The 19187-nt window shown below is 41.5% G+C and overlaps 1 protein-coding gene across 1 annotated transcript in view; it reads left to right on the forward strand.

Annotated features, from left to right (window-relative positions):
• The window catches only part of klf7b (Kruppel-like factor 7b), a 61390-nt gene that overhangs the window by 31049 nt on the left and 11154 nt on the right, over window positions 1-19187 (forward strand). The window contains exons 2-3 of the mRNA XM_041057569.1: window positions 7417-8068; window positions 16117-16240. Coding sequence (XP_040913503.1) covers window positions 7417-8068; window positions 16117-16240 — 776 coding nt within the window. The remainder of the gene's footprint in view (window positions 1-7416; window positions 8069-16116; window positions 16241-19187) is intronic.

The raw sequence follows: 19187 nt of genomic DNA on the forward strand, positions 1-19187 counted from the left end.
TATGCTCTTCTCACTCTTACAAACACACACATCCGCATCAGCAAATTAGCTGAATAAAGAGCCTCTTTTTGCCTTTTCTTTTGAGTGGCTAATTAGCCATCAGAGCTCGCTGTGTGGAGAGTGCGAGATCCATCAAGAGGTAGAGCTTCAAAGAGCAGTTTATGGAAGCCAAAGCACTTTAATTAGAACCTATTTGTACGAGAAAGCGAAGAGAAAAACATAATTTGAAGCCAAAAGCTGTATAATGTGGAATGAAAATAAACACATTCTAATGCACGCACAGATAAAGAGAGACAGGAACAAACTAAAGGGATTAGACTCGAGGAGATGAGATCCTCACAAGGAGGCTTTCTACAGTAGTGTGAGAGGGAAACCTATTCCTCATACTGAAGCATCAGATTTCTGTCGCGGTGAGGAGGTTTACATGAAAGCAACTGATGCACAGCTAAATTTAAGATGAAGAAACCTGCAATGAAGTGCTTTGTGACCTTTTTACCATTTTCTGTTTGTGGCATATGTGCCTTGCGTGTCAAAGATGTTTGAAGAAAATTAGTCAATGAGACTAGACACACTCATCGGACTTTTTAGAGGTTTTAAACAAGTTAGTGTGGTTAAACTTATTTGGAAGGGAAAACATAAGTGAACATTAAAATCGTGACCTCATTACCCACACTGTATGTGTGCATGCATGCTGTTTTATAATGCAGTGGACAGTTGTAATGGACACATTGGCTCTACCCGCTTTTGATTTCACTGCAGAAGGATTGGTTTATATAACTGAGGATTTGTTTAAGACCTGACGAGTTGTCTCGGTTCTCGTTTCTGATTGTGAAGCTGTGTCTGTTGATGTCAGCTTGGATGTCAGCGTTTAAAATTGATGAGCATAAAACAAAAACAAGATCCAGGGGGTACTGCTGAATACATCAGGCACGGGCACTAGTTTTCCCTCTAGTTTTATTTTATTTTTTTTTATTTTCTTTTCAGCCCAATCTGTGTCTGTGAAGTGTGGATATACAGTGTCACTATTCAGCTCCTCAAGCAGTTTCATGGGCAAAAATCCCATTCTTTGACATAAAAGCTGTCATCCTCTTTGGATTGTGCACCTGACATTCACATTTACATCACATCTTTCCCACCGCGTATCCCTGACTGTCTGAGCTGCTGCTGCTTCATCTGTCTGACTGATGTTATACAGATGTCTTAATGTTCAGAGCACAACAGGAAGCTCACACAGAAGCCAAAACAAAAAATCATGAGCAAAGAATTGTTTGCAAAGTGCAAAGTGCTTGACACCACAGCAGGTGAGCTAATATTGTTATAATCCCTTTTGTCAGAGTTTTCTCTGCTTATAGACCTTTGCATATGAATGTAAGGAGTTTTCGTGAGACTTGAATGCTGTGTTTTGAATGTCGTGAGGGTGAGTGGATAATTATTTTACGGTGAAACATTTTGTTTATCGCTGGCACAGCTGTGCACTGTCTGTCTGGAGCCTGGATAAGACAAATATCATGAATTGGACATTGCTTCTGATTCTTTGTGGAAACACATGATGACAGTTCTGTAAATATACGTTTTTTCCTAAGCTGTCTACCACAGATGAAAACTGAACCATTCAGAATCAAGAAGCTGCAGAGACATGCTTCATTTTACCAAGCCTTATTTTAATCCTTGAAAAAGTTTATAAAAGTGGCCATGTGGTCATTATCTAAACATTCACTGATTGGTCAGGGCATATTCCACAGGGCTGAATCAGTTCTTGACCAAATTTTTCCAGGCTTTGAAGAATTTAAAATCTTGCAGCAGGGAAACTGTTGATGTGCCAAATGTTGTTCGGTCAGTTGTTTATGTGGCAGTAACTACATGGGAAGCAGATTATTATAGGAAGTGTCACTTTACAGAATCTCGTGAATGGCTTTATTTCACCATTGTCCTAATGGAAATGTTGGTAGTAGTCACCTGACTCTGAGCATGTAAACACAGACGGAGCATCTCCTGCCGAATCCACTTCAATCTGTTTGCGGAGCTTTGTCCTCAATGATCCTTTGTCTGTCAAAAGCTCTTAGCTCTTCCATCCAGAGCTCTCTGCTCTCTGCATTCATTATTAATGGACCTCAGCAGGCTGAGAACACACACACACACACACACATACTCAATTCAATTTTGAAAATGTTCTGTGAAATAAGAACATGAACTGCCTCTGCAGATCCCCTTTCCCCCCGCATTTATATATGACACCTCACATGTTCGGTGTAATAGACTCTATTGATGATTGATTTCTTGCACAGATTGGTTTGCTCTAAGTGACAGAGGCCTTCTGACTGCATGTTTCTTATGGCAGCAGTCAACTGTAGTTGATTTCTGTCCTGAAATTGTTTTGCTCGGAGTCTTGTACCTTTGACTTTTTGTCAGCGAAGCAGATTTTCTTCAGCTCATTGTTTGTGCTGATGATTCAACCAGAATGGTTTCATGTCCATCCAAGTGTTGAAATGCTCCAACAGTCGGTCACAAAACATTTGTTATGGAGAAAAAAGAAAAGGAGTGTTACTGGTCGCTCCACTGTGTGTGTGTGTGTGTGTGTGTGTGTGTGTGTGTGTGTGTGTGTGTGTGTGTGTGTGTGTGTGTGTGTGTGTGTGCGTGCGTGCGTGCGTGCATTTGTCTTGTGTGCGTGCTTGTTTCTGTGTGTGTGTGTTATCCGATGTGACCTTTCTCCATATGGTGTGGGACTGAGCTGGGGGACAGGAGGTGAGCCCTACACATGCTATCAGTCTGAGCTGTTAGCCAGCAGCCACTCACACACACACACACACACACACACACACACACACACTCTGCAGACCCTACATGTCATTGTTACCTGATATTCATGGTCTGTAGGAGAAACAGGCGAAGGAGAAGGTCACATGATGTCAGAGATGGTGCGTTTGCTGCCAGCCGTGGGTTTGATTGCCACTCGCTACTCTTCCACAGCCTCGGGCTCTCTCTACCCTCTGTCCTCCACGCCCACTTCCCACAATCCTCAGCATCAGTCCAGCCCCCGCCAGGAGACACACAGAACTTTCTATTTTTGATTTCTAGTCCAGGTGAAAACAATGGTACAGTATGTCTCTAATTAGAAATTAGAAATTACATATCACTAACAGAGACTGTGTATCTATCTCAAAGAGAACCGGTCTTCATGGTGCTGTGGTTGTGTCTGAGGATGATGTATATTATATATAACAAACAGTGCAATAGCAAAATATTATTCTACAAAACGCTGGAAAGGAGAAGGAGAAAAATATTTCATATAGAAGAAAAAATTATCTTGTTTTGTGTTTTCTTAGAAAACCTTATAAACCTAAAAATATATTTTGTTTGTGTCCTGCGAGCAACAACATCCCCAATCCTTCAGGATAAAAGCCGAATCTCCGGAAACCAGAAAAGGTCCCTTTTGCTCCTATCAAACACATTGTCCTTCTTGTCCCTTCTGGAACCCCGTAGAAAACTGTGGCAGCAGCTTTTAAGGAAAACAGATTTTTGTTCCCAAGGGTGAGAATCTCTGGTGAGAGTCTCTGTGTGCAATTGCTGTTGCTATTGTTACGCTGCATTTTACACCTTGCAACAGCAGATACCTGCTGACCAATCAGAAACAAGAATTTCTGAGACCATAATATCATCTAAACCATTGATTGGGAGGAATTTTAAAATCTTTATCCTAACTTAATGACCATTAGGTCCTAGGGACTTACGTCTTTGTTCAACATTAAACACTGTCCTTTTACAATGAGACGGATAATTGGATTACTTCTGCTGTATTAACTTTAGTATTGTTATTTGTTTAAGGATTGTCACATTTGTTTAATAGTCTGTCTGACTAGTTGTGTGTGCGATGCCTCTCTGACTGTTCCAAGCCCCAGATACAAATAACTGACCTGAAAAGCCATTCATATTATATCATACTCATGTAATTATAATAATTGATTGGAATTGTAGCCAAACCATGAGAAGAGGGGCAACAGAAAAGTCATGATCCACTAGGACTGACTAACACTGTAACACTGACTAATAATAACGTCACATAATGCAACACAGAACTAACATTCAAAGATTTCTCAAAAACTAAGTAAGTTCAAAAACAATTATACTTTCTGCTTTTTCTGTTTTAAATCGTAATTTAATTTAAATAGTTCTTTGTAGATAATTCCCAGCAGATGGAGCTGCGCATTACTATGACTAAAACAATGAATGATGTACTCCTCATGCTACTATCCAAACCATGCAGCTCTGTTGTCTTTGAAATAAAGCACTTGGCTGTTGAAGTACCCTCCCAGATAACCTGAGCACTGCTTTATAATCTCCAGTATTGGTTTCCAGATGCATTAGCAGTGACTGATCTAATTTAAATAGATATAATATCCTTCTTTAGCGTACCTAACTAGATATTGTATTACAGAACAGAAATTACTGAAGGGAATACAAATGCTAAACAAAAAAATCTTGAAGGCTAATCACAGCACTAGTATCAGCTTTACAAAAGTCACTTTTATTGGGTCGTCTTTGTTACTTTACATACTTGCTTATCGTTTTCAAGTTTCTTTATGAAGCATTGTAATCCCCTGGAGAAATATCTTTGATTTATATTCATATGCAAATGAGCATCCTTAGGAAAAGAGCATTCTTTTAAAGGGAAGAAGAAAGGGGGGGTTCAGCTTATCACCCCTCAACAGAGATTCAGACTAAATGTGTTGGATTCATGTGTCTCGTCACTGAGACTGAGCAGAGTAAAGCTCCGGTGCTGGCCTGTCTGAATAGACCGAGTCAACCAGCTGCAGCTAAGAAAAAACTTTTGTGTATTGGCTGTAATTTTCCTCCGATGACAGAGGTGGAAAGAGCCAAGGGATCAGGATGAGAACCTTCAGCTGCCAACGGCCTTTGGCCAAACAGAGGAAGTTCATTTTCCAAATAGATACAGTAAAGGCATTATGCTAGAGGACAGTGCCAGAGCCAGGTAGCTTAAAGAAAGTGCTGAGTGGACAGTTACAGAGCTGTGGCCTGGCCTGCTGTCTATGGACAAAAGCACAAACACAAGCAAACCCAAACACAACACTGGACTTGTTTATTTTAGATTGGGGTTTAAGGATTTTGCTTGATTTCAAGATCATTCCAGAGATTTTTTTTTCTGGGATTCATTCGATTTCTTGTTATAAACTAAATTTGACATGAAACACAGAATATAGATAATCATAAAATCAAGTCAATATAGATAATCATAAATTCAGTGCATAAAATCAATGACAATTACTCTTAAAAGTATGTTCTCTCTAACATAGGGGGAAATACAGATTCGCCTGCTGTTCTGTTTTTAAGCATATTGTTTTAATATAATCAATTTGAATACATTTGTCTAGTTTTCTGGGGTGAGAGAGAAGGAAAATTCATAGCATTTAGTCATTAAATTAAAGAAATTAAATAAAAAATTAAAAAAAAAAAAAAAAAAAAAACAGCAGGTATTTTTCCAGGGAAAAAGGAGAAGATTTTCTTTTCATGAAACCCAACCCTGCTCTGCTGTTGGTGAGACCACTGGTCAGCACTGTCACTGAAAGGTGAAACTTTATAAAATAAAAAATAAAAAATGTTGTTTCTGGTTTTAATGATGAACGTGATCACAATGAACCAACGCATTGTTTTCATGTTTTAACAGTTTCATTCTGTAAATAATAACTAAGACCACTGCTCTGAAACATCTGGTTTGCATTTGTTTGCGATGTAAACCCATGTATGCAATCAGATGGACTCTTTCCAACCTTTTGATGGCATTTAATAAGGCTTGTTTTTAATTTACATTTTATATTAAACAGCTGTGAAAACTTGACTTTTATCTCTTTAGATTATGATCTTTCAAAAGCGGCTGCATGTGTCTTATTTTCCCTGTGGGATGGAGCAGACAGAATTTTGATAAAAACCAGTGTTGCAGGTGGGAGAGATCAAAGTTGGGAGCAGGAGCTACGAAACAATCCCATGTAGACCTCAGAAGTGCAGTTGGTAGTTTAACTGTGAGGGGGCAGGAATTACAGAAAACAAAAAAAAGTTTAGAAAGGACGGGAGTAGCTTTGAGGTTAAAAAAGTGGGTTAGTGACCGGAAGGTTTCTGGCTCAAATCCCTTGAGGTAATGTGGCAGGTGCCTTTGACCAAGGCACTGAAGGCCAGCAGACCAACAACTGCTCTGATGCTGTACAGCTGCCAAAGTCTGGAACTGTGTAGTAGTCAAAAAAAAGTGCCTATCTCTGGATAAAGGTTGAAATACTTGTTTATTTTTCCCTGTTTCTTTCCCCTTATCTCCCTTCCTTCTCCTTTGTTTCTTTGTTTGACTTTCCCGCCATCATCTCGCTCTCCTTCCTTCCTCTTTCTTGCGCTGTAACTTCCATGGCTGGTTGGTTTGGGTGAGCAGAGGGAAACAGGCAAGGCTTCCACAGTTCAGGGCTCCGGAGAGCTCAGCCAGGCAACAGCAATCAATCACAGACTAAATCCCTCCTCTCTCAGGACTGCCGTGTGCCAGGTGACATGGTCAGCAGCTGCAGAGAAATATAAAGCCTACAGTGGGTGTTTGATTTTAAATGGACTAATAAACAGGGTCTCTCAAAAGTCCTCAGTCTGAGAAAAATCACCAAATATACCAATGTCAGAAAAAACGGTAAGAGGCGAGACTCTCCTCGCTTGAAAAAACAACCACATTGGTCGTTTGTTCAAATAGTTAAACCAACATTTTACGAAAGCCGCCCTCTTTCACGACTAAGGTCTTTCCCAAACATTTGCTTAAACTTAACGAGACCTTAACCACAGAGGTGGCAGATCACAAAACGCTCATAGGAGTCATTTCTGGTTGTTTTGAAAGGTATTGACAAACAGCCCCTTTTGTCCTTAGGTATGAAGACTTGTTTGATAGGCAGGATTTAAACTAACACCTTTGTTACACAAATTATTCCAAATGGATATACAGTTGGATCCAACACAAAGGACTTTGAGGGAAGTTTCAGTTTCTGCAGAAACAAATTTTGTTGGCATGAAGGGATCAGCAGAGTAATAATGAGACATTTCAGATTAGAAAGAGCTATACACCTGTATGAATGTGATTGGATGTTACTAGTCAGCTGGTGGTCAGATAGCCTATTAATAAGCCATGTTTACTGATGCGTGAATGAAACGCTGGTGGCCGATCAGCTGATACAAGCGTGACTTCAGTGTCCTGCCTGAACAAACATATACGCCATGAGTGAGTTGTGTTAAACAAAGACACTAAAAGCCAGTTAAACTTTGTACTGACACGACATCCTGCATCTGAATGTGTGTGTGGCATGGCGCTGTAAGAAATACTGAACGGACAGATGTATTTATCTCATTGTATTCATGTCTGGGTCTATTTGTGTCCCTGTCTTGCAGACATGTCTAGAGCTGGAGCGGTATCTACAGACGGAGCCCAAGCGACTCTCAGAGCTCTTTGATGAGGAGCTGGACTGTCTCTTAACACCAGCATTCATGCAGAGCGGGGACAGTGATGAGGACCTGATGGACCCCCTCCTCCCCAGCCTCCCTGACCAGCCCAGCCCGCCTCCACTACTTGTAACTCTCCCCAAGGTCCAGGCGAAGATCCTTCAGGTGCCCAACCCCAGCAAGACCCAAGCGGAAGCAGGGACTGAAACCTTCACAACCAAGGAGCAAGTCCTCGGAGGGGTCAGCGCTGCGCAGCTTAGCGCTGCTGTGACATCCCTAACACCGCCGTCATCACCGGAGCTCGGCCGCCACCTCATCAAACCCACACAAACGCTCACTGCGACAGCAGACGGTACCTTAACACTCAAATTTGTGGCGAAGAAGGTAGGGTTAGGGGCCGCTAAGCTGGTGGCAGCACGAGCGTTACCGTCCCCACCGAGCCGAGGAGGGACCCTCAGTGACAGCGAGCAGGGAGGAGGAGGAAGTCTGGGCGGAGATGTACCAGAGAACAAGAAGAGAGTCCACCGGTGCCAGTTTAACGGCTGCAGGAAGGTTTACACCAAGAGCTCCCATCTGAAGGCACATCAGAGGACCCACACAGGTAAGGCCTTCATTACATTCTCTGCTATTACCTCCAGCACAAGTACTTCAATCTCCAGCATATATGATATAGAATATAGAGTTTGAATATGGAATCTGATATTTCTGAGGTTTTTTTTTTTTTTTTTTTAAGAGATTAGGATGTCTTCTTCTTCTTCTGCTTTTCAAATGATCCTCTAGATTTATTAATTTCCTCATTAGTCTTGATAGCAGCTCAGCGCCAAAAGGCCCTGCCTCAATAATTGCCTGTTGATTGATAGACTGGTAGCAAATGACTTTGCGAATTCAGCTGTGTCCAACTGGGTCTGACATGCAGCTTTAGCTGCTAACTACATCTGCCCTGTCAGTGACCCTCAGACAGAACACACACCAGGATAATGTGTCCTGTGGCTGATAGCCGTGAGCTTTCTGCAGTGCTAGCATGTGGAGATGGGCTTTGTGCTGATGAGGGAGACACTGAGAGAGATGGACTGGACTTGATGGAGATTATGATGAACGCACAATTTGCTTTAGTTTAAACGGCATAAAGTAACCTGAGCTCAACCTGAAACGTTTTATCCATCATAACAAGAACAGTCTCATTCTGAATGAGTTATCATTCCTTGCACATGAAAACAAAGTCTTTCAATCAAACATCTTTGTTATGTGTAAAGTATTGGGTCAAACTATTCATAGTTTTCTTGTTTATATTCTGGAAAGGGGAAAAATGTGCTCTGACTTTTTCAGCAGGTTGACAGAATGTTGAGCCAGGTGACCCTGATTTAAATTAATCAAGGCTTCTGTGTTTTTTCAGATTGCTTTCTCTCTGAACACGACTTTTAAGAGTCATTTTGTGTTTTTAGTTGGTAACCAAAGACCAAACCTTAGAATAGGCTCGTCATGAATTGTCTGAAAATGTAAACAATTACTCACATTGGAAATTGTTTCGTACAGTTACGTCACTACTTTGAAAGGGACAGGAACCAGCGTACCACAGGTTTGTACTTTCTTAGAAATCCATTCATCAGTTTTCAGGTCAAAATGCTTTCTGGATTGGATATCTTTGAGCCATGAGTAACTGAGGCTGAATCCATCACTTATCTGCAGCATGAGGCCTGTGCAGACTTGTACCACCTGAAGCTAGCATTATTCAACTGTAGCTTTAACCACAGCATCATTTACTGTATCTGAAGTGGTTCATGGCCTCCAGTTGTCATCTTCCACTGTTAGAAGTTTCCTTGGTGTTCACTGGGATTACTGTACATAGCCTGCGGACCTCCACTGTATTAATACTGGCAACTTTGGCATCATTAATCCAGCGTGTTACAGGCTTGTATGATCCCAGCGACCATTGCATGGCTTTAAGTATAGCATTACATTCCAGGGCAGCACCTGCCATAGCCGGGGGACCCCCACAGCTGTAGCTTTATTGTAGCTAATCTGGAAGAGAGCAGCTAGCTTTCTGGTAGCTTGACTGCTAGCTGCAGTATCTTTTAATCTTATGATGATTCTGCAGTCGAGTCATGGTAACCAGCGATGAGCATTTAAAAGCAGAATTATTCACTGAGAAAAGACACCCTGTAGACACTGCAGCTTCTACACTGTGTGAGAGTGTGTGTGTGTGTGTGTGTGGTATAAATGTGGGGGCGGTGAATTCCCTCCCGATGTGTTCATTACAAGCGCAGTTCTGTGGTTTAATTAGCTTAATCCTCTTTTTGGTTTATTATGACCATAAATCATTGAACATACATGTAGAGAGGGATTAACGTAGCCGAGACACAGGGAGGAGCAGCTGCAGAAAGCCTGCGCAGCATCAATGCACTTACTGTCACATAGTGCACACCAGAGGCCATTAGAATCATCATTATAGCGAGGCCTGTCAGGAGTATACCGTATGTGTGCTACTATTCCACATTATGTTGGTAATCGTATTCTTCTGTTCATATCCAGAACAATTTCTCTGAGCTGCAGCTCTGATGTGAAGTCAGGTTTATTTTCTTAAATTAAAATGTTCAATTAGGGATGATTTGTAACATTAATAGATGTATAAATTAATTCAGTAAATCCCTAAAGTCCCCAGACAGAGCTGTTCTGAGTCAGAGCCAGTTTTCCGGTTCTCTGGGTGTTATCTTTTTCACTGTCTGAGAATCTGGTTGGATCTTTGAAAACACAAGATGGCTAATAACTGTATCCTCCTTGGTATTCAAGCAGCAGTCCAAAAGAATATACTTAACTACATACTTGGCTCCAGATAACAGAACAGATAAGCGTTTTTGGACGGAGTGCAAAAGTGTTGTATTTCAAAAGTATTAGCAGCACTTAGTGATTCTTTTTTTGGGGGGGGGCAATGTCTCAGCTGACAACTTTTTCTACAACTGCAGACAAACCTGATACAGTATGTTTCTGTGCACACATTGCATTGTATCTCATAGGAACACATAGGATGATGTGCTTCCATTTCAGAAATCAAAAAGAGACATATTTAGATTAGCTAAGTAAAAAGAGACGCAGGGAGGAAACTGCTCCATAAAAAGGTTAAGAAATTAATCTTCCAACAACTCCGTTAAGGAAAATGTTGTTAAAGAAAAACCTTAGCAACAAAACACCTCAAGAGCAAATGTGTAGCAGAGCTGTGGTACAAAACACAATGCAGGGTTAGTGGTCCCAGTATTTTTACTGCAACAGACCTTTTTTAATAGGTTCCAGTACAAAATGACAGAACAACTGAATTTCACATTTAAAGTAATAAAGAAGCTATGTTACAAGCATTACAAGCAGACCTTTATCTAAATAAATCTACAAAGAAGAGCAAAAAAAAAATCTTCTCACAAACAAAATAGTTCCCTTCACCCTCTGACTTTAAATGTTTGCAAATAAAAATTTACACCTTCTAGTTACTGTTGCTCCAGGCAGCGATTGGTTTCTGTTCATTTCTATATGGTATGAAATTCACTTAGCAGGCTGCTGAAACTATCTTCAATTTTATAATCTATCATTAACAAGTCTGCATTAATTTTTGTAAATGTTACTCGTTATTGCATGAAAATGCAGATTAGTCTGCACTGCATAACCTCACGATGATAATGTGATTCTGACAAAAGTAAATGCAGATTTCATGTTCACTGCAGTGGTTTATGTAAATGAAGGAAGTTCCACGAATGGGCTAATTAATTTTGGAAACCAGTGGATGCTTATGAAAAAACATTCAACATTCAAATTTATACAATATTTCACACATGATTTGGCAAAATTGTTAACCATGATGTTACATATAATTATGTGTTATGTAGACCACTGGCATGGTCACTCCAGCTTGAGTCTGTCTTTCCAAGACCTCAACCCGTCCCCATCCTGCTTCCACCTTCAACGGGCATCGCCACAGCTTCATGAGGATTCAGGAAAAAACCCTGCTGCAACCCCAGACCTCCACACGCACAAATACCTCTATACTCCTCTACACCCACTGAATCCAACCTCCAACCTGCTCTCTCTCTCTCTCTTTCTCTCTCTCTCTCTCTCACACACTCGTTCAGTTTGTGTTGCCAAGCAACTGCATCACACTCTTCCATAATTGGTTGGTGGCTGGTGGATTGTCCATGCCTGTTAATCTCTCTCTCTCTCTCTCTCTCTCTTTCTCTCTCTTTCACTCTCTCTCTCTCAACCACCACCCCTCACTCACCCCCCCCCCCCCCCCCTTCACTATTTCTCTCAGTTGCTAGGTGACTTTATCACGCATCCTTGCCTTGCCGTGCTATAATTGGCTGGCGTCATGGTTGCTGTGGCGTCAGGCCCGAGCTGGCCTTGCTTCATTCCACCAACAGTGTGTGTGTGTGTGTGTGTTTTGTGTTGGGGGTGGAGGGGTGAGGGGGTCCTATTGAAGGAAGATGGGGTGCTCTGGCCAATTACAGAAGACGGGTGTGAAACGGCCGCCTGTCTGGCACCTGCGGCCCCCACTCATACCCCATATCACACACACACACTTGCAGGTTGAGAGTGTAGCATTTCTCCTACAGGCCTAGAGCATAAGCTGCCAAGTGGTTTTCTATTGTATGTTGAAAATATTGGTCCTGTATTCAGTCCTGAGTGAGGAGGACTCTGTGGAGTGAGTAGGAGGATTCACACATGCAGACACTACCCCTGAAGATTCAGCATGGATGACTTTTGGTTCTTTGCATAACTAGAAGTCATCTGTTGCAATTGTAGACCTTTATTTAAAAAGAAATAAAATAAATAAAATGTAAAATAAGCCTGCTCAGACATACAGTATCTTTTACACAAAATGTTTGTTTATTACATATTTATTTAAAACAAGAAGAAGAAAAACATGATTATAAGTCTCAAGTATTGATATTGGCCTTGGTCAAATTCAGTATCAGCTGGACTCTTGCTGACCATCCATCCATCCTTGTCATGGTCACAGTGACAATATGGTACATACTGGAAAGCTGCCCAAACATGGATCACCAGCCAGTTCCTCAAGTTCCTCCTAGGGGATCTGACTCATGCCGGTAGATGAAGTCTCTCCAGTTTGTTCTAAAGTCTCTCCACCCCACCTTACCACCAAATCCGTCCTTTTCCTCCAACAGGGCAATGGGGGCGGCCTCACTTGCCATGTGAACCACCTCAGTTGGTTCCACTCAGTGTGAAGGAGCAGTAACTTAATAACAAGGTCTTCCTGAACACAGAGAAACCTCATCTGACTCACTCTTCATACTTCTCAGTCATCACTCAAACCTTGTGGCCATGTGGGTCAAGATTTCTTTCTTCATTATAATGGGTCAATACAAAGCCATCATTACTGCAGCTGAGCCTCTGTAACAACCCATTAGACTTTGAAAGCAGGCCAATGTTTAAAAAAATATACCTCACTGATTTTTTTTTTTATTCCACACATTCTTCTTTTTTGTGAAAATCTCATGCCTACTTGTGGGCACAATGCAACACGACCACTGACAGTTCTGTTGGAGTTTTATGTGTGATATTCTCTAGAAACTAGAGAGGGGCTGGCAGACGAAGGCCCGTCTCCAAAAATGCACACTGGTGAGACAGAAACAAAACCCAAATCCCTGTTGTGGAAATCGGCAACCAACTGCACGAGATTTGACTGGAGAATTTGAATATGCAAATCCCGGAGAGCACAGCTCGTGATCTGGAATTCATTTAGACCAACAACAACTGCGTCGCCCAGCAGACATACTGTGTCTGTGGATGAAAGATTACTCCGTTCAAAGAGACGCAGGATCCAGGGGGAAATACAGGGGAAGAGGGCATCATTCACAGTTGGATGTTCCACATCATCTTTTACTTGTCATTGCATCACCTTGCTCTCAGAGCTGCTCTGCACCTGTGAAGGTGTACTTTCTGCTGGTTGGGTTTTTTTTTTCTGGCTCGATGATTAAAGTCAGAAACCCAGTCTCATGGTTAACAGTTCTGTTGGCATGTGATGGAGAAATTTTGCCCACTTGAATTACTGAAAATGACTTTAAAATTTACTTTACTTTAAAATTTACTTTAAAATTTCAAAAAATGAGTTTGACTTTCCTTCACTAGTGCATTAGGATATTTTCAGAAAAGTGTAACGAGATCACATAACTTAAAAAAAAAAAAATTCCAGAAACTCCTCTGTTACTCTGGGTAATCATTTTGCTTTATTATTTGTCTGACATTGTGTCATGTTCTTCTGTTTTCTTTTTCTGTTCTTGATTTTACTAACAAATCTAAAACAAGTGACGCAATTGTCTCACCATCATCCTTTCAGCCATTTCGGCTGCAGCAACAGCTGCTAAAAAGAATTAACGTTTCCCTTAGTCAAAGAAATGTCAGTTCAAGAGGTGTTGTACAGCTGTGTCAGTTTTAAACATACTCACCACTGTTTTTCTGGCTCTGGCACAAGAAGATGACAACCACATTGTCAATCCCTCCAACAGTGTTTTGATTGGTTTGGTTGTTTTTCCAGTCGGGACAACAGCAGAATATATAAGTTACTGAAAACCTAAGATGCGGGTGGCAACTCAGAAGTCTGGAACCAGGTTATACTTATTAATGAAAACCATTTCTCAGAGTTTTTTTGTGTGTCCACCATTTTTATTTCACCATAGTATTACAGTTTACAGTTATTACAGAACAAAATGCAGAGAAGATGACCTTTACAGAGATGGGAAATCTAATTGTGTGTTTTGAATGTCCAAATAACTGATGTAAAAATAACTGATAAAAATGCCCATAGTAACTGATGTACTTGCGAACACATGGTTCTCTATTCCATCCTAATATGTTTCCACCACACTGGGAGATGCTTCAGTTTTCACATTAGTTCCATTTTTCTCTGGACTGGTGTGTGTTTGTGTTTGTCTCCTTACGAAGATTGGTGTGTGCTGTGATGGGAGTGGAGGGGCTGCTGGGACATCTGGCTAACTGACTGTAAGCTGCTGTATTACTCCCCATTAAGAGTCATTAAGACCCCAATTATAGTTACCACCCCCCAGTTCACACACACACACTCACATGCACTCGGCACTGAGTGGGACACACTAGGGGTCTGCAATTATGTTTGGCCAGTTTTTTCAACACTGTGTGCGCAGTGGAGAAAGGCTGGTGTTTTAAAGTGTTTCCTATCAATATCTTGAATCAATATCCAGAAACACACTGTGTTGGCCAATCAAATATGTGCAAGCGCACATTCCTGGTAGATTACTTCACAACAGCAGACAAGGGAATTCTGGCACAACTATGGAGAAGGGAAAAAGTCTGGAGGAAAAAACTCCAGCAATGATTGTATTTGAATTGAAGTATAAAGCTTTAAAACTTTATTGTCAGACCAACGCATTTCAGCTTGTGGCCAAGGTCAAGCTGTTTTTGTACAGCCGATGTTGCTGGAGGTTTTACCTCTTCAGGTTATTTTATAGCAAAGGTGATCTCCTGTTTACCTCATGGTTTGTTGTTAAATTTTGTCTCTGAGTATAATAAGTTGCTGTGCGGTGTTTTTGTTTGTGATAAGCTGTCAAATTGGAATTCCTGTTTCGTTACCATATAGACCATATAAACTGCATTTTAAATGTTTGTTTTTTGTTTTCTTATGACATATTAAAAAGACGTTCTCACCTTATTAGGATGTTATTCAGTAGATAATTACTGATGGATGAATTTTCATTAGGATTTAAATGTGATTTGCTTACAATCTGATATCTTCAGTTGATTGATGAAACTCAGTTTCAAAGTAGCCTGATAAAGGAAAATGTGTCTCTTTTTATTCTTCTCATTATTAGTCGTAGTGTTAATTTTTTGGGTGGTGTGTGATTTGGCGGAAGGTCAGATTGGCCACTTTATCTGTTGAACCCCCCCACACAGAAACACACTCTCATACAAGCATTTACAGACATCTTCAAGTCCCATCTGAAGACAGTCTGCTCCTACACATTACACACACCTCTAACCAAAAGACACACACACACACACACACACACACACACACACACACACACACAGCTGGAAGGCTTTCTATCGTGGAGAGATAACTACAGGCTGAGAACAATAGACCATCTCTTCTCCCATCTGGTGAACTGGGGGATGAAACTTCATTTACATTTCAGATCCCACCACCTCAGGGTGTGTGCATGTGTGCGTGTGTGTGTGCGCGCGCGCTTGTGTGCTTGTGTGTGTGGGCAAGGAAGGGGGGGCATTGGTGATAGAGGGAACAAAACAAGATTCATTTCAGGGTGAATTTAGGATTATGAATTAACACGCCGCAGTGCTGAAAGACTTCATTTACAACTAATTGAGTGTATTGGCTCATTGAAATGGCTGTTGTGTTAAACCTGGTCTGTCTGCCTAGCCCCTGGGCTGTGTGTGTGTGTGTGTGTGTGTGTGTGTGTGTGTGTGTGTGTGTGTGTGTGTGTGTGTGTGTGTGTGTGTGTGTGTGTGTGTGTGTGTGGGTTTGGAAAAAGCCAGGGGTGGTAACCTATATTAGTGAACAGCTGTAGTTTTGACGTGTGAAATTAGATGTAGAAATTGTAATAAAATGTGACACCTCCTTTCTCTTTCTCTCTCTCTCTCTCTCTCTCTCTCTCTCAGGTGAGAAGCCCTATAAGTGCTCATGGGAGGGCTGTGAATGGCGTTTTGCCCGCAGTGATGAGTTGACACGACACTACCGCAAACACACCGGAGCGAAGCCATTCAAGTGCAACCACTGCGACAGGTAAACACACACGCAGGCAACTGCTCTATGCAAAAGCAATGACAAACGTTCAGTATGATGCAGCCTGTGCATCACACATTTGGGCAGTGTTCTTCGACATTAGGATTGCAACTAATAATTTTTATTGTCAGGAAGTCTTTTTCACAGCAGACACGTTGACATGTCACAGCAGGAAAAGCACAGATGTAAATAATAAAATGAGTGACAGCTGAATGCATTTACCTGCTTGTTACCTGGTGCTGTGCACGCTGGCTAATGAAGCCTTTGTTGATGTTTTTAGTAACACCTGAGCTTTTTTTGAAATTGCAATTGTAATGAAATCTGTAAACTTTGTGTTGCTGTAATGAATGGTTTCCTTGACTGTGGAATATGATAAAGGTTAATATGATAACAACAAAAGCTGCTGGTAAGAGGAGCCCAAAGCTGCTGTGTCTGTCTGCACCACCATCTTGGTCTGTTGTTGGTCAGCAACTACCTCCAGTGAGTAAGCCAGCTGGTCATTATACCACAGCGTCTCATTTCCTGCTGTTACAGTAGGTGTGTAAAGCACAACATAAATAAGATTGCTTAGGAATCGCTGACAGAGATTACTGCACTAATATCCGGTAAGACAACAGACAAGCTTGTAAATAAATTTTCTCTGCATAACTCTCCCATGCTTCTCATTCGACAGAATGATGGAAACAATAGTTCAAAACCATATCACAGTATAACAAATGTATACATATTTTCCCTGTGCATTGCTTGGTAATGCATCCAAAACAGTAGGGAGGCTCTGACAAATGATAAATAAAACATCATTTTTCACTCAGCCTTGCTCTACATGCATCTCACGAATCATTCACACACAGCATAATAATCTACAGCAGATTTCATATCTCTTTTCCTATGCAAAGGGAAATCATATCCCTTAAATAAACAGTTTAAAGGCAGAATTCTGCAAATGGTGCATTCTGAAGTTTCGAGGAGACGTGAGGATTTTCTTAGATATATTTTCCTCCCTCTGCAGCTGTGTACAGGAAGAGCTCAGGCAAGTTCTTATCTCTCAGGTTGATAAAGGTTGAAGACTGTAGCTTATAGTGTAGGTAGTCAATTTAATGATAAGAAAAGTTATTATCTTTAAATTAAGTTAGTTCCTAATGGATTCACATTATGTGGCAGCCACAGGGATGCACACAAGATAACCGTGATTCTGTTTCTGTTCAGATCTGGACTGAAAGATTATTAGCTTTCAAGTCATGTTGTGGAAGATTTTACTCATTGATCCCACGTCAAAGCATTTTTTCGCCGACTCACGTCTGACGCACTTTTACCTCCGTGAAAAAACAAAAGTTGAAAGAAGATGAGGGGGTGTGTATTTCAAACTAAAATCGAACTAAATCTCCCTGTGGACAAAAGCCAGGGATGTCTTTGTGAGTCTGTTGAGAGTCACATCGTCTCTGTTTGGCATTTGGTCCTCAAGGTGGAGAGAGAGAGAGAGAGAGAGTGTGTGTGTGTGTGTGTGTGTGTGTGCTTACTCATGCCCGTGTGCTGGCAGTTAAATGGATTCTGGCTATTGGCAGACTGGTCGCAGCTAATTGAGTGGCACCAGATGCCAGCTCCACTTTAACATACACTATATGTGTGTGTGTGTGTGTGTGTGTGGGGTTCGGAAAAGGTAGTGCAGGAACACACACACACACACTCACACACAGGCACTTTTGCCCTGGAGACAGTGTAATTGGCTGTTGTGGGTTCCCTCTAGTTTGGGTTTTAGACATTAAACCCTCCAGAAACCTGCTGGAAGCTTCTAATCCTGGCTGAGAGCTGGGACTGTATTAGCTCCTTTCTGGCACACACACACACAGACACACACAAACACACACACGTGTACAAATGCAGTATGTAGCGACACAAACATGAACACAGAACAGAAAAACATTTAGATGCAAAGTCATATTGACTCACATGAACATTTAAACACCCAGACGTAGCAACAGATTCACAGCACAGGCATAAGCTGTGTCACAATTGAGGATCTGTCTACTTCAAAGTCTGCACAGAAGTGGGAGAAGTTATTTTGGGTGTCCAGAGCTTCTGAGGTAACCGTCCTGTTCATTTTCTGTATAGACGTGTCAGTGGCTGACAGTTGGAGCCATTCATAGCTTGGATGGGAATTAAAATCTCCTGATTGAATCATCACTGCAAAGGATGAACATCTGTGTTAGAAAATATCATCAGAGCTACTGCACATAAAAATACACAGAGAGAAGTAAACTACATCTCCCAAGGGCCATTTCACTGAGAAACATCAATCTGAAGCTGAAGATACCTTCGAGTGCAACAACTCAGCATTTTGAATTGACTGTTTCTTTTTTTTTTTTTTTTTTTGTTAGGCGGAAACATACTTAACACAGCCAGCCAGGATACATCTCAATTTTTACAGTAGTAGACACACACATACACATCTGTGGTGGGTGGAGCTCAACAAATATTAACATGAGAATAGCAAAAAGTGGCAACCATGGAGAGGTTAACATTAGATGGACTGTTCGATCTGACACTATTTCTCCTGGGGAAACACACACACACACATAGACTCACGCACAACACACACATGGCAGTCTGTCATTAATCCTGCCTAATCAAGCGGGGACCCCCTGATGTTTCCATGGAGCTGGAAGGAGGACAAAAAAGAAGTGAGGAGGAGAAAAGGGAGTTTACAGGAGGAGAAGAGGAGGATGGGAAGGAGGAGTGTTTGGGGAGGGGGGAGTAGGAGTGGTACCAGCTGGTCTGGCTGCTCCGCCCCCCCCCAACAGTGACACAGTAACTGGCATGGCCATCTGTCCAGCCACACACACACAGATTGGTGAAGGTGCACAGTAGGTGCCACATGCTGAGCTGAGGGGAAACACTTGACTACAGACAACAGAGAGCAAAGTTCAACTGTATACTCACACCACGACTG

The sequence above is a fragment of the Toxotes jaculatrix genome, chromosome 15, assembly GCF_017976425.1.
Source record: "Toxotes jaculatrix isolate fToxJac2 chromosome 15, fToxJac2.pri, whole genome shotgun sequence".
In the NCBI taxonomy this organism is placed as follows: Eukaryota; Metazoa; Chordata; class Actinopteri; family Toxotidae; genus Toxotes; species Toxotes jaculatrix.